The following is a 14,887-nucleotide window of genomic DNA, read 5'->3' as shown; positions in this document are numbered from 1 at the left end:
AATTTATGCTGCCCTATGGTCATTTGCTAATCTCAAAGGGATAGACTTGCCGCATTGTCTGCCATCAAAATGTTGTGTCAACAACCAGTTTGGATGGGAAATGGCACCACCATTCCAGCCAGATACTACACATGGGCTATGCACCAAAGATAAAAACGGAAGGGAACTTTCTATACATTTGATCCCTTCACCGACGCAGCGGAACTTGGTAGTTCTTCCAATGCTCTGCGGGCGATCGCGTGATATTCCCTCCATCTGCTCGGAATGGGATAGTGTCGAGATTATCTCACTTTTGCCGTACACTTGCTACAAGATCAAAATTATCGCGGAGCACTGCTAAAGGCCTGGCTACATTCTACCGCTCTATGTAGCCATATAGCGAAAATTCATGCGGCGAATCGGATGTGCTAACAGGGGAAGGTTGGATGAAGGAGTTTTCTTCGAAACGAAAACATTGAACTCCCAGTTAGGAGGAGGTACGATATTACTTTGACGCATTACAACTTCATATCAAATTTCCGGTCAATTCAATCTAGTGAAGAAGAAATCCGAAATTTGGCTCACGGAAACATATATATTACTTGAATTACATGCGCTACACGCGTGTAGTAAATGATCATCAGTGTAAACCCATCCTCCTTATACATAAGTAAATATGTCTAAACGCAGCTGTATTTAATGGCACAAGAGCACTCAGCTGTCTTTTCCAAAATCTTTGCCGCCAACTCCCGCGCTCATGTGGCGTCGATCAGGGACCGGCAATTGCCGACGGGCAAATGGGGAATAATTTTATTCACCCATGCCACAGCCTTCACCCTCCTCCAGACCTTTGGCAATGCCAGATATATCATCAAATAATGCGAAAGTCGCAAAACAACGCACTAAGACTTTCACTGGATGTTGGACTTGTCGAGACCGTCGAGTGAAGTGCGACGAAGAACACCCTCACTGTCGGCGGTGCCAGCGAAGTGGTTGGGTGTGCAAGGGGTATGGTTTGCGCCTAGGATGGTCTCAAACCCCCCGGGGGCCGCTCTCATCGGCGCCAGTTGCGATCCCCACTACCAGATGCGGACCACGGGTTGTCATCTGCCGCTGTCACCGCACTGCTGGTTGAGCTGGATGGATGTTCGGCGGACGACTGTGCCCAACAACGGGGACCATTCTCGGTGTTCTCCGTTTCTTCAAGCCCTGACATGCAAGATTCAGGCCATCCTAATCTCCCCGACTCGGAATATGCACCTTCAACCCCAAATGCGGAAGATACACAGGGTATCTCGTTGGACTTGATTAACTCGTCAGTTGGCGACAGAGATAGCGATTTGGCTGCTTCACCGAGACCGACTTGGGATGGATTATCATCTGCTATCGCACCGTCCACGTCTGAATTCCACGAGGATTCCTGCCCGGTATTAACAATGCCTAACAATCGGGTTGATGACATCTCTATCAACGCAATTCCTGATGTCCTTAATCATAAAAAGCCCCAAAATAGGCTGTCAGGTCAGAGCAACTACGGCAGACCTGCATCAAGTATCCAGAGACATGGGACTGAGATCTCTCTCTGGGACTCCATGAGTCCATTAATTCTCCCAAGACCAGAGACAGAGCTCGTTCATCACTGGGTTGTTTTTCTCAGCGGAAATATGCTCCTAATCGACACCCCGGACAACGCCTGCCGGACAGTGTTCCTGCCTCTGGCCCTGAAAGGCCTCGATGCCTCCCCAACAGAGCCGAACATCCATCTATCAATCTTCCACGCCATTTGTGCCTCCTCCGCCTTCAGTCTTTCTCTCCTCCGCCACGATTCGCGATACCACTCCATCGCTGTCCACCATGACCAGCTGGCTCTGCGTCATTTGCGAGGAAGTCTACAGCGGGCCAGCTGCCTAGATGAGCCCACATTAGCTGCTGTTCTCACTTGTATCACGGCTGAAGCTATGTCCGGTCGCCGCAGCCGATGGAGAGCACATGTCTCTGGATGCCTTCGTCTCCTGGAGAACGAGGTCCATGGCGACTGGATTCGAAGTCCGACTGCTGCTAAATTGATCCAAAGTTACTTGTCCCTTTCGTCACTATGCAGTCTTCCTGTGCCTGGACGGCTCATGTCGCTTCTCAATGGCCCCTCCCATTTACATAACTACCTAGAACGATCACATGGAGTCACAACACCACTGGTCCAATGCCTCGCTCAAATTACCTCGCTTGTTGAGTCCCGCACACCGTTATCCATCGAAGAACTAGACCGACTTGAACTTCAGCTCTACCTGAACTTCCCATCCCTGTCCAACCCAGACGCCGCGGGATCGATCATCGTCCAACACGCTCTGAACTCATTCTACTACGCGACGATTGTATACTTCCGTCGCAGTTTGCGTGGCGCACGCTTGTGCGACGTACAGGATCTGATTGAGAAAGCAATACACGAGCTTGAATCTGTCGATGCGCTCACGCGTGACAAGGGCGGCTGTTCCTATAATTGGGCAAGTTTTGTGGTTGCAGCTGACTGCCAGCGGCCTGACTTGCAAGATCGAATGTTGGCATTCTTTCACCAGAAAAGTCGGCACGGAATCCAGAGTATCAATGTATTATCTGAAATCGTTCAAGCTCTGTGGAACCGGCGGGCAACGGCTGGACCGCACGCCGATATACAGTGGCAGGATATTGCAAGGGAAGCTGACTTTGACTTCATGCTTGTTTGAATATAGATAGAGATATCGGAAGCCAACTTGATATGGTCCATTGGTCTAGGGCAACAATCTTTCTTCGGGTGTAAACCATCTAAGAGGTAGCGCTCAGGGCCCCGATGGGATGGTACGTCTATAAATACCCGGGGCCCACAGAAAAACCTTGGGACAAGCTAAGCCATGTGGAGTCCAAAGTGGATACTCGAACCGTTTCCCAGAGTCGAGGTACCTCCAGGGATAGGTGAGTACATATGTACTTAATGAACTTCGATGTTTCAAGTCCTTGATAGAAATCAGGAGCATTTCCACTAAACCCTGCGACCTATTAGTGGAACAATTAGTGCGTTGTAAAATATATCCACTTCTTCACATAATGGCCAGTGCGTCAGCATGGCTAGCAACCTTGGAACAGCCCCAGGAAAATTGTGCGGGGACGAAGTAAGCAAGAGGAATACTGCCTACTAGCTCTACAAGCATGAGCCAGCGCTTTCAGATCCCGAAGCTCATCAAGCGGAATACCCAACTAACTAAGACACCACTGATGCAACACAAGCTCAGGGTAGGTTGCTCAACCCCATCAATGATAGGAGACATAGCCTCAACAGCCATATTATCACTAGCAACAGCAGCGAAATGTCGATCCCGAAGCCAACGCGCCATTTCCTTACTCCCATCTAGCCCGCACATCGTGCCGCCTGTCATCGCAGCGGCCTTCTCGGCTCCAGTCATCTGGCCCAGCGTCTCGAATCGGATAAGGAGGATATCTCCTGCTTGGAAGGTTATACCCTGCGAGGCGGCCACTGCTTGTAGCTCGATAACCCCGATATGGAAGCTGGAGAATTGGTCATAGCTTATCCCGTGGCTATGCGCGTAACTCTTGAAGTCGATTAGTACGCCTCGGCCTGTCACGCAGCCGCTTTGGTTGCAGTCTGATTTTCTCCGTTAGCCTTTTCAGGTTGGTTTCGAGTTTGGATGGAACCCATGAGCAGGCTCGGAGGCAATCCACGGCATAATAAAAAAGAATATTGCTGTCACTATTGGAGCTGCCAGATTCAGATCTACCCCAGCATCCCCCCGGAGTAGGGTGCGGAGAAAAGGAGGACGACGTGAAATCAGCCTGTGCGAGAACAGACTCACAATCGACATAGGTATGAGGTCTGCGATATGAGTGACTGCGACCGACATGTGAGGTAGAATTCTAGTTCGATCCGTCTGCAAACATCCGAGTTAGAGAAGCATGATTTGCGCAAACGAATATAGAGAGTTCGTAGACAATCACTTGGCAAATTATAAGGACACCCAAAAAGCCAATGGATTCTGTGCCCTTGACATCGATATTTGATATCAGATCGCGTCCTTCTTTGGCTGAAGGTCAGGGTTCACCATGTCAAGCCCCACCACGGTCGGGTTCGTACGTGCCGATCCCTTCCCAGCCACTTCTTCAACCAGCAAATGGGCACAGTGTTGGGATGCACGACATGGCGCTAATCGACGACTTTGTTCGGAAACTTGGAAATCTCTGTCTCTTGGGTTGGTCTTTATCTGTACTCCGTACGGAGTATTTGACCTTGGCCTCGATGGTGGAGAGGCTGCAAGGGATCTCCAACCCCAAAAACCCTGAAAATTTCCCCCACTAACTTTGGAACCCGCCATATCACCCCTTCAATTCATTGAACGGATGTACATAGTGCCCCTTGCTGTTCGACGCCTCTCCCGCAGAAGCCGCAAAGATGGCCGAAGCGACATTATGCGGCTGATTTATCCGGAGAATGGGCCATAACTAGATGCCACGTCAACTCCCAGGAATGGAGAATAGGTTTGTCATTTTATATTTACCGAGTCAAAATTTGACCTCAAAAAGGTTAAGGACATTTGAGCGTCGTCATACAACATACAGCCAGTATGCCAAGGTGGAGGATCACATACTCAACGATTTTGGGTTCGGGGGCAAGCCACCGCGAAGGCTAAAATTAGGTATAGTGGCGCACAGGACGCGTTTGGTCCTTTTGAACCCGCCGGACTATCGTGCGTCAGACAGCAAGGGTTGAACACTAAGGTATGTATGAAAGAGAATGACATGTAGAACGTACTATGTAGAGAGTGTAGAAATGATCTTCAGTTTGAAGAAGATATCATGTTACTAGTTACGAGGTATAATCTATACCTGAGGCCTGAGGCCCAGGAAACTGCAGATGATAGGCATATCACCTTCCCTTTCGGGAACTACACTCGGAGCAAACATCTTCGGTCGTCACAGTAGAAAGACAGTATGAAAAAGATATATACCAAGGTCAGGTCAAACGGGATTATTTTAAAATGTGTAGGCCCATATGAAACTTAATAATATAATCCCCCATCTTCTATTACATCCAACATCTCCATAGTTACCATATTAAAATTGCAGTATAAACTCAAGTAAACACTTGCGGGGAACACATGGGGAGCTAACCATATTAGGATCGTCAGCTGACTAGCCCCGATTAATCCTGCCCAGGTGATTTCTTGTTTTTTTTTTTCCTTCTTCTTTTCGCTGCATCGCCCAGCCATGTCGCTTTTCCTTCCTTTCTAATTGAATTTACTCTTGGTCCTTCATTTTCCCCTTTTCTTCTGTTCCCCTTTATAATCAATCTTGCATGCGGTTTGAACTTCCGCTATACCTACGGAGTAGAGAGGTGACCCTTAACGGGTCTTCCCACGCTAAGGCCATTTAGGCCTGGAGGCTTAGCTGGGGGTTCCAAGACTCTTATCTTCGGCCGTTTTATATCTGGTGACTCTGACACCCCCCACACCCCGGAGGATAGAACTTAACGCTTCCGGCCTTCCGTTTGCGTTCGAGTCATCCTCCCTCTCAACACCTTTTTCGATAAATGATACACGAGTCCGGTCTATCGACCATGTCATCCATGTTTCAAGATGCAAGCGACAATGAAAATACAAAGAAAGAGGAGGTGAATGGCCCTCTTTCGGTAGACGACCTCGTACCTTCCATACTTAATCCCGAGTCGCCACTACCATCTCTTCAGATTCGCACCGATCTACCCAATATTCGACCATCTAGCTCGCGAGACTCCGATCCTTATGCATCGGCCAGTTTGTCCGGAAGTTATCCACACCGTACTCCGAGTCTTCGTGCCCTCATCGCACCGCCTATTTACAGTGCAGGCTCTTTGTCCCCGGCATCCATCATGTCCTCACCTCAGTTGAATGCGATGGGTGACATAACTCCATTGCCGTCGCCAATTGGAGGAGCGTCGCCGTGGCGGAGAGCTGATTTGCCGTCATTGTCTCGTTCTTCGTCAATAACGTCGCGCAACGGTTCCAGCCTTCGCTTGAGCGATTCATCACAAATGCTTGGGCCACCCGCCACGCCCCGCTCGCGCGCCAAACCATACACTGGCATTGATGGCCAGGGGGAAAAGTCATCTGTGAACAATTGGCGTCGCCGCGACTCGTCCTCAAAGCATTCTCATTCTCGGAACCGCAGTTTGAGTGACTATGCACCACCCGGCCGGGTGTCTGTTCCTTCCCGTCCGATTGCAGTGTCAGGAAATGCCGGACTCGGCATTGCCTCGTCGTCGAGCATAGATTCGAAGTCCAATGGACTTCATCGTGAGCAATATCTCGCTGTTCACCGAGGTATCGCATTGCCGACCATTCGTCCGCCCAGCCCGCCTCGCAGCAGTGGTGGTGGATATAGTGACAATGACCCCGTCATCCATCACCCTGCCCCTCTCTCCACGCCACAGGAGATATATTCTGTCCGGTCGGTCCGCACGGAGCAGGCCCGTATTTACCAGAAAGTCCGGGCATTGGGACAGGGTACGTTCAGTCAGGTCAGTCTGGCAGCACGTGTGGAACCTATTCCCGACATGCCTTTGTCGCCGGATGGTGATGGAGCTGGCACATTCCACGGTTTTGTCAACAACCAAAAGCTGGTCGCCGTCAAAATCATCGAACATGGACCCGCTGGAGGCGCGGACGAGGGCCGACTGGAGGTGTCACTCAAACGCGAAGTAGAAATCTTGAAGTCGGTAAACCATCCGTCCCTTGTCCAACTGAAAGCATTCGGCAGCGACGAAAAGCGTGCTTTGTTGGTTTTGGACTATTGTCCTGGTGGAGATTTATTCGAGTTTGCCACGTCAGGAGCCCCTCGTATGTCCGTGGATTTGATCCGACGAATTTTTGCGGAATTGGTTGATGCTGTGCGTTATCTGCATGGGAATTACATCGTTCACCGGGACATTAAGTTAGAAAGTGAGCCAGCGTTGTTTGCCAAAATACTGCAGACCTCATACTGACCATCTTTCTAGATGTTCTACTTACTATGCCCGCTCATGTCATGGATGATGTGCAAGACTGGCGTACCTATGACCGCGCTGTGGTAACCCTCAGCGATCTCGGCCTGTCACGACGTATTCCCGAACCGCCCGAGAGCCCACTTCTGCAGACCCGATGTGGCAGTGAAGACTACGCAGCTCCCGAGATTCTGATGGGTCAGGCTTACGACGGTCGCTCCACCGACGCTTGGGCACTCGGTGTTCTACTCTATGCTATCATGGAGAATCGGTTACCCTTCGATGTTCTGCCTGGCACTAGAGGAGATCCTGCCAAGCTTCGTGCCCGGACTCCGCATCGTATCGCACGTTGCGAATGGGCCTGGTATAGATATGCCGACGAGGACGAGGAATGGGATCCCGAGAAGGGCAAAGGACTTGAAGGGGCCCGTGACTGCGTGGAGGGTCTTCTCAAGCGCAACACAAAGCGCAAGACCCTTGATGAGATTGCTGCTATGGATTGGGTGCGCGATGCTATCGATGTGCCTGGTGGTCTGAAACGAGGCGATAAAGAAGTGCCATAGAGCCGGTCTCCCATGTGCCTTTTTGTCCCGAATATTGTTCTTTTTTCTTCCTTTCTCCTTCTCCTTTTTCTCCCCTTCTCTGTTGTTCGTTCATTCTTCCCTTTTCTTTCTTGACTCACATACCTTTTCTCTCATGTCTTTTTTTTTCACTCATCATTATTATTCACGAGACACGATGACTGGATGGGTCATTATGTGGATTGAATGTTATGATTTTATGGCTAGACCGGTTCTTTATACCCTTTTTTACATACAACTACCTCTAGGAGGCAAGAAACGGAAATACAAGACCCATTTTCCTTTGCGCTACCCTCATCCCTCATCCCTCATGTTGGCCATGTCACATTTCAAATACAAAGATCCTTGCTCCAGACATCGCAGCTAGCGATGGTCAAGGTATTGTGAACAGATTAGCCAACGACAATCTTGTTGAATTCCGCACCCATATTACAGGCAGAGCTGGAAAGATAGCCACTTCAATGATTACATATGTACTTCAACTGGCATAGGTATCAATGCTGCGCGGTCTTCTATTTGCGAAACACTATTCCCGTTGCTTGATAGGACCTTTTGCTCCTAAGCCCTCGTTCGCACGGGTGACGAATGAATATATCGGAGGACTCACATATAAAATACTATCCTAGACAATCTGGCTCGACATTGCCCTCGAATAAAACCACTAACATAATGACCCAAGGCAAGGTCAAAACAAACAAGAATCCGCTCTCCTTTCAGCGTAGATGATTGTATAGTTTCTGGACTTGATCTACCATTGTTTTTATCTCGTCTCTTCTCGTTTTTATACTTATGCTTCATATGTGCCGAGGTTCATTCACTTTTATTCCAAATCTCATGACGTCAAAAGATCAACAAAATGATACTCTCAGCTGAAATCCAAGCTTTTTTCACATGCGACCAATCGTATTCGCGGTGGAGGCGCCCTGACTGGGGCTGTGCTCGTACTTTTCTAACCGAGCCTATCGAACGCCCCGGAACGGCCCCCCAAGTCGATGGGAATCCCGCCTGGATGAACATCTTTGGCGTGACCTGCATAACTCCTGCATCCTTGTCCTTCCTTTTTGGCTTATATCGATATACGGACAAGGACTGGGGCTCTTGGAATTTCATGTATGGGATAGCCATATTGAGAGCACCCCACACATTCAACGCATTCCACAGACTGAGTTGGGATATACATCATGGCCTTTGGCCGTTCGGGTCGTTCAAAGAGATCCTCATCTCCAAAACCACCGCCAAAGCCACCGCGTCCCAATCAGCGAGAGGGCGCAATAGGGGCACCACAGAAGCATGTCCATCATCCGTATGCGTCGCCAATGGGGACATACTCAGTCAACACATTTCACACACCTACAGTCCCCTATAATCCAAATATGACAATGTCTACGGTTTATCTACAACCTCAGCCACCATCACAGTCACTCCATCCTTCCCCAGGAACCGCTCAAAACAGTCCGCCATGGAACTCTCAACCACCGAAACTTCCAAAATGGACGTCATGTACGAGCCTGAACCAATCAATGACCAGCTTAGTATCGCATACAGTCGAAAAGACCAATGCCACGATTCACGATCTCGAGAACTTGGTCCATCAGAGTTTAGGTGGTGGTGCAAACGTCAAGGAGGCTACATCGCGGTTATTAGATCAAGTCATCACTTCGATCGACCTGGGGTCGTTTTGTGGGAGAGAAAAATGAACTGAGTAAGTGGTATAGTTCCGATCATATCATCGGATGATACTCATTAGCGACAATAGTTGCTGCATGTACAATTCCTTTCCAATCAGACGAGAAGAGAGATCGCCGATCACAGCGAAAAGAGCAGAAGAAGCCAACAGGGTCTGTGGATTACTTCTCCAAGGTGTATCTATATGCCAATTCACGATTACCACCTCATTTAACACCACTGAAATTGTAAGGGCCGTCAACACTCAGGTACTGTTTGAATCAACTTGCTGATCTCGCATTAAGCTATCCTCCTACATATCCCCTCCTCCAACTCGCAGCCAAGTACTCGCGCCGGGTCTACGACAAGCCCTCCGGCCATGAACGGCATTCATATGTGAATTCAGACTGGCTACATGGTACCAAAGCCATGGTGGTCAAGTCACTACCAATCGACGACATGAACACGATTGTCTTCGCCATACGTGGTACACAGAGTTTCCTGGACTGGGCCGTGAACGTTCATACAGCGCCAACTCCACCCACAGGCTTTCTAGACGACCCAACCAACTGCTGTCACTCGGGGTTCTTATCCGTGGCCCGAAAGATGGTTGCCCCCGTCGCAGCCCGACTACGTAATCTTCTCGAAGAAGATCCCTCACGCATGTCCTATTCGCTAGTCTTCACTGGCCACTCCGCAGGCGGTGCAGTCGCCAGCTTGCTATATCTACATCTCCTATCCGAATCACCGACCGTGCAATCCGAACTCACTCATCTCCACGGCTGCTTTAAGCACATTCACTGTGTTACATTTGGTGCTCCGCCCATATCTCTGCATCCGTTGCAGCCGTCTCCTGCTGCCCGGGCATCAAAGTCCATCTTCTTTGCTTTTATCAACGAGGGTGATCCGGTATCCCGTGCGGACAAGGGCTACTTTCTCTCGTTGCTAGATCTGTATGTTTCACCCGCACCGGGGTCACTACTAGCCTTGTATGATAGGAAAAAGAGATCTGCTCCTATCTATTGGAGGACCCCGTCTTCAGATCTGTCGCTCGCTGGTCGGCTTGTTCTTCTTCGTCCGCGAGACCAGTTGAGTGGCCGTCCTGTGTTTACAGCGCCGCCCGTCCCTGGTGGGCCCCCTGCACTGCCACCGCGGGAAAATGTAGATGCCTGCGGGATTACAGATCCTGAGCTCCGAGGAGTGGTCTTTGGGGACCCCGTTATGCACTTTATGGACTTGTATTCCCGTCGCATCGATGACTTGGCCAGAGGTGCCTTGAGCAAACGATCGTGATATGTCATAATATGTATCGCGGCTTAATGTGAGGACGTTTTGTGGTCGTTTAGCAAGCTATTAAAATACCCATTTGCTGTTTTGATATTCACAGTAGATTGGTTCTATTGCTACTATGTGGAATACTCCTGTCATTGGCAATTCGTCCAATTCGAGACAATGTTCTGTGACGCCTTTGTTGGCCTGGCGTCTCTAACAACAGGGATCAGCTCAAAGCGACACAATAAAGAAACAATGAATGGAACTGAAAGACCAAAATCTTCAAAGACGAATGAATGTTTTATAGTTTCCACCTTGGGATTTTATCTCCACCAATATATAACCTTCCACTTAGGTCCTCTAACTATGTCCCCAAGATCGCCAACCTCAAAACTGAAGTAACGGAAACCCCAAGTATACTATACAATATCTGTGTTCCTTGCATTGATTTAAGCTACAAAGAAAAAGCATCTCAAAATGTGCGTACAGACTTACAACATGTGGACGATGTGTAACTGCATCCATTTCGGGCGAGTTGCACGTTGTGAAGAGTTTGGTGTCCCATTCTTCAGACGAGAGCGATGTACAGGACGTGTTTTCCGAGCTCTCAATATTGGCATCATTGGAATTCCCGAAGAAAGGCTTCATCAAAAGGCGGGAATGTGCCCGGAGTGCTCGGAGAAGTTATATCGAGAGATGTGGGCGCTTCGTTGGGAATGGACGTCTCGTCAGAGTGAAGAATGGGCGGCGAGGCAGAAAAGCGAGAATGAATAGGTATACAAATACATTGAAAGTTAAGATGTTGTCTTGACCAAATCAAACTCCGATTGCTATGTTTCTAAACGATCTTACGAAATGCGTTGACTATCACTGCTCAACGTAGTTTTGAATGTAGTAGACCAGATGGTTTGTCACACAGGCTGTTTCTTTGCAAGAGATGGACTCTGTGGATTCCGAAACACATTGTTTGGATCAACTTGCTCTTTGATCTGCTGCAGTCGGGGGAGGTTGGTGCCCCAGTATGCCTCAGCGGCGTTGGACATAAGAGGATCAACGTAACCCGGGTAGGCAGCGATGGGGAGGTCGCCATTGGTGACAATCTTGTGAAGCCCATTGAGGAAGTTGATCTGGGCTTGAGAGACGTGCCCCAAGAGATTGATTGTGTAGGACTGTAGCCAGATGAGCACATCACGGTGGGCGTAAGCTGTAGCATTATTCGGGATGTCGTTGATGTAACCTCCCTGAAAATCGAACAACAGGAACCAGCTCAAAGTACCCTTGTCGACAGTACCAATGTAGTCAAACATTTTGTCGATAGTCTCCGGTTTCATCAGGGTCTGGGGCGTCCAAGAAGTGGACTTTGCATAGAAATTCGTTGGGATTCCAGCTGCCAACCTCAAAATAACATCTTCAGCCCAGTGGGCGACAAGTCCTAACCAATCATCAAAAACCAATGCATCGCCATTTGCACCGGGGAACTTGTTGCTAAGGTTCATGTTATCGTACTCTTCTTTGGTGCCGAAGAAAGTACCGCTGATTGCCATGCTATTCTCAAGCACAGTGAGGGTGGATGCCATTTTTCGAGTCAATGTTGGATCTGACACGAAGGCCTGCCAGCTCTTGAAAAGGGCCACCTGCTTCTTGGGGTTTCCGAACTCCATGCTGTATGTATATTGTACCGCGGTACCAGGCTCAGGCTCAGTTCGCACCTTAAACTCCGTGACGATACCGTAGCCCGAGGCAGCACCTTTGATAGCCCAAAAGAGGTCTTGGTTTTCCGTGTCAGAGGCTCTGACAATGCTCGAGTTGGCAAGAACCACCTCAACCTCGATGACATGGTCAATTGCGGCACCAAATTGGCGCGAAGTCGGACCAAGACCACCAATTGTGAAATGTCCCCCCGAACCGACTTGAGGACAAATTCCGTGAGACATAGCCCGTCCCCCAGCGTGGTAGAGCCGTTGTGCCACGTCACTCAACAAACTCCCCGCCCCAATTGTTGCTTGCCAAGTTGTATTGTCCATGGAGAAGTGCTTGAGATGCTTCAAGTCAATCGCAACGGCGCCGTCAGTTCCTCCAAGGCCTGTCACATATAGCATGTTAGCCTTCAGGCGAAGCCCATCTGTGGTAGTATAATGTAGTATAATCTTGGAATCCCACCGTAGTTGCCATAGCTGTGCCCTCCACTTCTAGCCTGGACTGGATACCCGTTCTCCGCGGCACACTTGACTATATCAGCCACCTGCTGAGAAGAACTGTGATCTATGAGCAAGGAACACAATAAACCGTTCTCTTCAAGAATACCTACGTAGGAAAGGCCAATGCTGCTGGGGTAACGGGAATATTCAGGTTGTAGCGATTCACAATGCAGCCGTAGAACAGGTCCCCGGCAAAGGCAAAACTCCCCGGGTCTGTGAGCACATTCTCGAAGCATGATCTCAGTGCCTCATTAGAGGCAGCAAGAGCCACCGATGGTGCCCCTACTGCCATAACAAGTAGCTTGAGAAGCATGGTTGATCTCGGCAAAGTGTGCCCTCAGACATACGATGTGGAAGGTAAATCGGGACAGAAGAGAGAGGAAGGAGCTGAGAGGCAGAGACAGAGAGAGAAAGATATCGAAATCAGGGGATCACGTCACGTAGTCCAAACAGAATGCTTCAGACGAGAAAGACCACATCAGATAGGACTGATTTAGTCCCAAGTGACAAGGCAATGGATCTTTTGAGGCTCGGTTCACCTACAAAAGGAAGCACACAATAATTCGTAAGTGGTCTAATTGAAACTCAACTGCTCCCAAGTCCAATCAGCACAACTACGCTGATGATACTACTATCTAGATAACCTTGCGACCTTCTAAGGATTTCTACTTAACACTAAGGTGGGAAGACAGCCTTCGTACTAAAGAAGACGACTGAAGGAGACACCAAAGAAACAGATAGCAAAGAAGATACCAGTAGGAGTGAGGTCGTACTCTTTAAAATAGGAAGGTAAGAAGATGAAGCTATTCCCACTATAAAAATCTTTATGTTTATCCAATTCCAGGCGTTGAAGTCATCCCCACCGTGTAAATCCATAAGTATTGGCAAGAGTAGCTTGAGCCACACAATGTGTTTGAGTTGAATATTTAAAATACACCGAAAGAAATACTATCTATGTATCGAGATCACCATGTCCGACGACTCTGGCTCCAAGCTCGCGAAAATTCCTGCTTCTCTTTCACCCCCAAGCCAACACGCTTAACCCGACCCAGACGGGCGAGTGACTCCCCCCACATTATCCAGCAGCGCCTTCTCGCTGCTCGAGACCTGTTGTTCTTGCCCGTTTTGGTCTAGTGTATCCAGGTAATTCGTGCTATATGTCGACTTCCCAGTCGAGAAAGAGGAAGATGTATCGATAGCGTTTTGGCTATTCGTAATGCACTCCGCGATGCGCACTCTGATGCAGTGGGTCGGCTTGCTAAGCAGCGTCCACAGCAAGCTCATATAACTCCCGGGGATGGGGGTCACGATATCCATAGGGGTATAGCGCAGACTGACGGGGAAGATCTTGGTGTTGGCCGGCACGCCGAGAAGGGAGTTGCTCAGGGTTAAGATGCCGCGACCGTTGGTGGTGGTACACTCCGGGAACAATACAATCGGTCTGCTGGGGTACTTCTCCACCAGGGTCGAGATATCCACCATCTGAGCACCGGGGGCGGGCTGCGTGGAGGGGGAAGCGAAGGCTCGCAGAATGGCCTGGAGCAGAGAGATGCGCTCGACCTGGCGAGTGTTGGGGTAGGACGCGGTGAAGATCGGGTCGAAGATAGCTGCCAGGTACACAGCATCGATGGGTGATGTGAAGGACGAGGCGATGACCGAGCCGGGCTGTGGCAGGCGCGCTTGCTGCTGCTTCAAAGACCTGTGTCGGAACTGTTAGTTATCGGCGGAGGGCTATAGTTCCAACGGCGCAGCACGAACCCTTTGCGCACTCCATCCACTTGGAGATCAATCCACCAGATGCTGGGAACACCAAGAATACACCATAGAGCAGCCTTTTTGCCTAGCGATCCGATAGGAAGCCATTGTAAGATCAAGAAATAGCTAAGAGTGACGAAGATGAAGAGCGGGAGGCGGAAGCAGAAGAGGAAAATACGAAGGGGGGGCTTGGAGTCCGAGTGATTCAACCGGGATTGGCAGGAATGGAGCAATGCCCGAGCCTGGGAGATGTCAGTATAGATGTACTTGCAGGGGTTAGTTATCACAGCCGAAACCCACCTCGATCCCGGAACTGAGAGTATCTCTCCATCTCGTGTTATGACAGCTTTATGCAGAATGAGCTATGCTGCGGGCTCAATCATCAACACGGCATGCGCTGAGCGAGTGTCTATTCGGGAATGCGCCGGCAACACAAG

General features: G+C 49.5%; 6 protein-coding genes across 6 annotated transcripts; 3 read left to right on the top strand and 3 right to left on the bottom strand.

Annotated features, from left to right (window-relative positions):
- Nucleotides 1-835: 835 nt before the first annotated feature.
- N7519_003046 (Zn(II)2Cys6 transcription factor) lies at nt 836-2,699 on the top strand (the record flags this gene model as incomplete). Its single annotated transcript, XM_057289824.1, has 2 exons — nt 836-976; nt 1,005-2,699. 2 exons carry the CDS (start codon nt 836-838, stop codon nt 2,697-2,699), a joined length of 1,836 nt encoding a protein of 611 aa, XP_057151026.1.
- A 474-nt stretch (nt 2,700-3,173) lies between these two features.
- On the bottom strand, nt 3,174-3,869 carry N7519_003045 (cyclase; the record flags this gene model as incomplete). The annotated part of the gene is made up of 2 exons (XM_057289823.1): nt 3,174-3,560; nt 3,822-3,869. 2 exons carry the CDS (start codon nt 3,867-3,869, stop codon nt 3,174-3,176), a joined length of 435 nt encoding a protein of 144 aa, XP_057151025.1.
- A 1,682-nt stretch (nt 3,870-5,551) lies between these two features.
- On the top strand, nt 5,552-7,542 carry N7519_003044 (putative protein kinase; the record flags this gene model as incomplete). Its single annotated transcript, XM_057289822.1, has 2 exons — nt 5,552-6,938; nt 6,995-7,542. 2 exons carry the CDS (start codon nt 5,552-5,554, stop codon nt 7,540-7,542), a joined length of 1,935 nt encoding a protein of 644 aa, XP_057151024.1.
- A 1,199-nt stretch (nt 7,543-8,741) lies between these two features.
- On the top strand, nt 8,742-10,518 carry N7519_003043 (lipase family protein; the record flags this gene model as incomplete). The annotated part of the gene is made up of 3 exons (XM_057289821.1): nt 8,742-9,240; nt 9,317-9,473; nt 9,531-10,518. The coding sequence occupies 3 exons, from the start codon at nt 8,742-8,744 to the stop codon at nt 10,516-10,518; spliced, it is 1,644 nt and encodes a 547-aa protein (XP_057151023.1).
- Nucleotides 10,519-11,408: 890 nt separating this feature from the next.
- Nucleotides 11,409-13,008, bottom strand: N7519_003042 (FAD-binding oxidoreductase; the record flags this gene model as incomplete). The annotated part of the gene is made up of 3 exons (XM_057289820.1): nt 11,409-12,580; nt 12,658-12,752; nt 12,806-13,008. The coding sequence occupies 3 exons, from the start codon at nt 13,006-13,008 to the stop codon at nt 11,409-11,411; spliced, it is 1,470 nt and encodes a 489-aa protein (XP_057151022.1).
- Nucleotides 13,009-13,733: 725 nt separating this feature from the next.
- Nucleotides 13,734-14,781, bottom strand: N7519_003041 (lysophosphatidic acid acyltransferase LOA1; the record flags this gene model as incomplete). Its single annotated transcript, XM_057289819.1, has 4 exons — nt 13,734-14,394; nt 14,454-14,576; nt 14,629-14,692; nt 14,751-14,781. 4 exons carry the CDS (start codon nt 14,779-14,781, stop codon nt 13,734-13,736), a joined length of 879 nt encoding a protein of 292 aa, XP_057151021.1.
- Nucleotides 14,782-14,887: the final 106 nt, after the last annotated feature.

Source organism: Penicillium mononematosum (genome assembly GCF_028829835.1).
Source record: "Penicillium mononematosum strain IBT 11891 chromosome Unknown utg000002l:1.0-8112719.0:1.0-8118358.0, whole genome shotgun sequence".
NCBI classification, from domain to species: Eukaryota; Fungi; Ascomycota; class Eurotiomycetes; order Eurotiales; family Aspergillaceae; genus Penicillium; species Penicillium mononematosum.
This window is presented reverse-complemented; position numbering and strand designations above follow the sequence as displayed.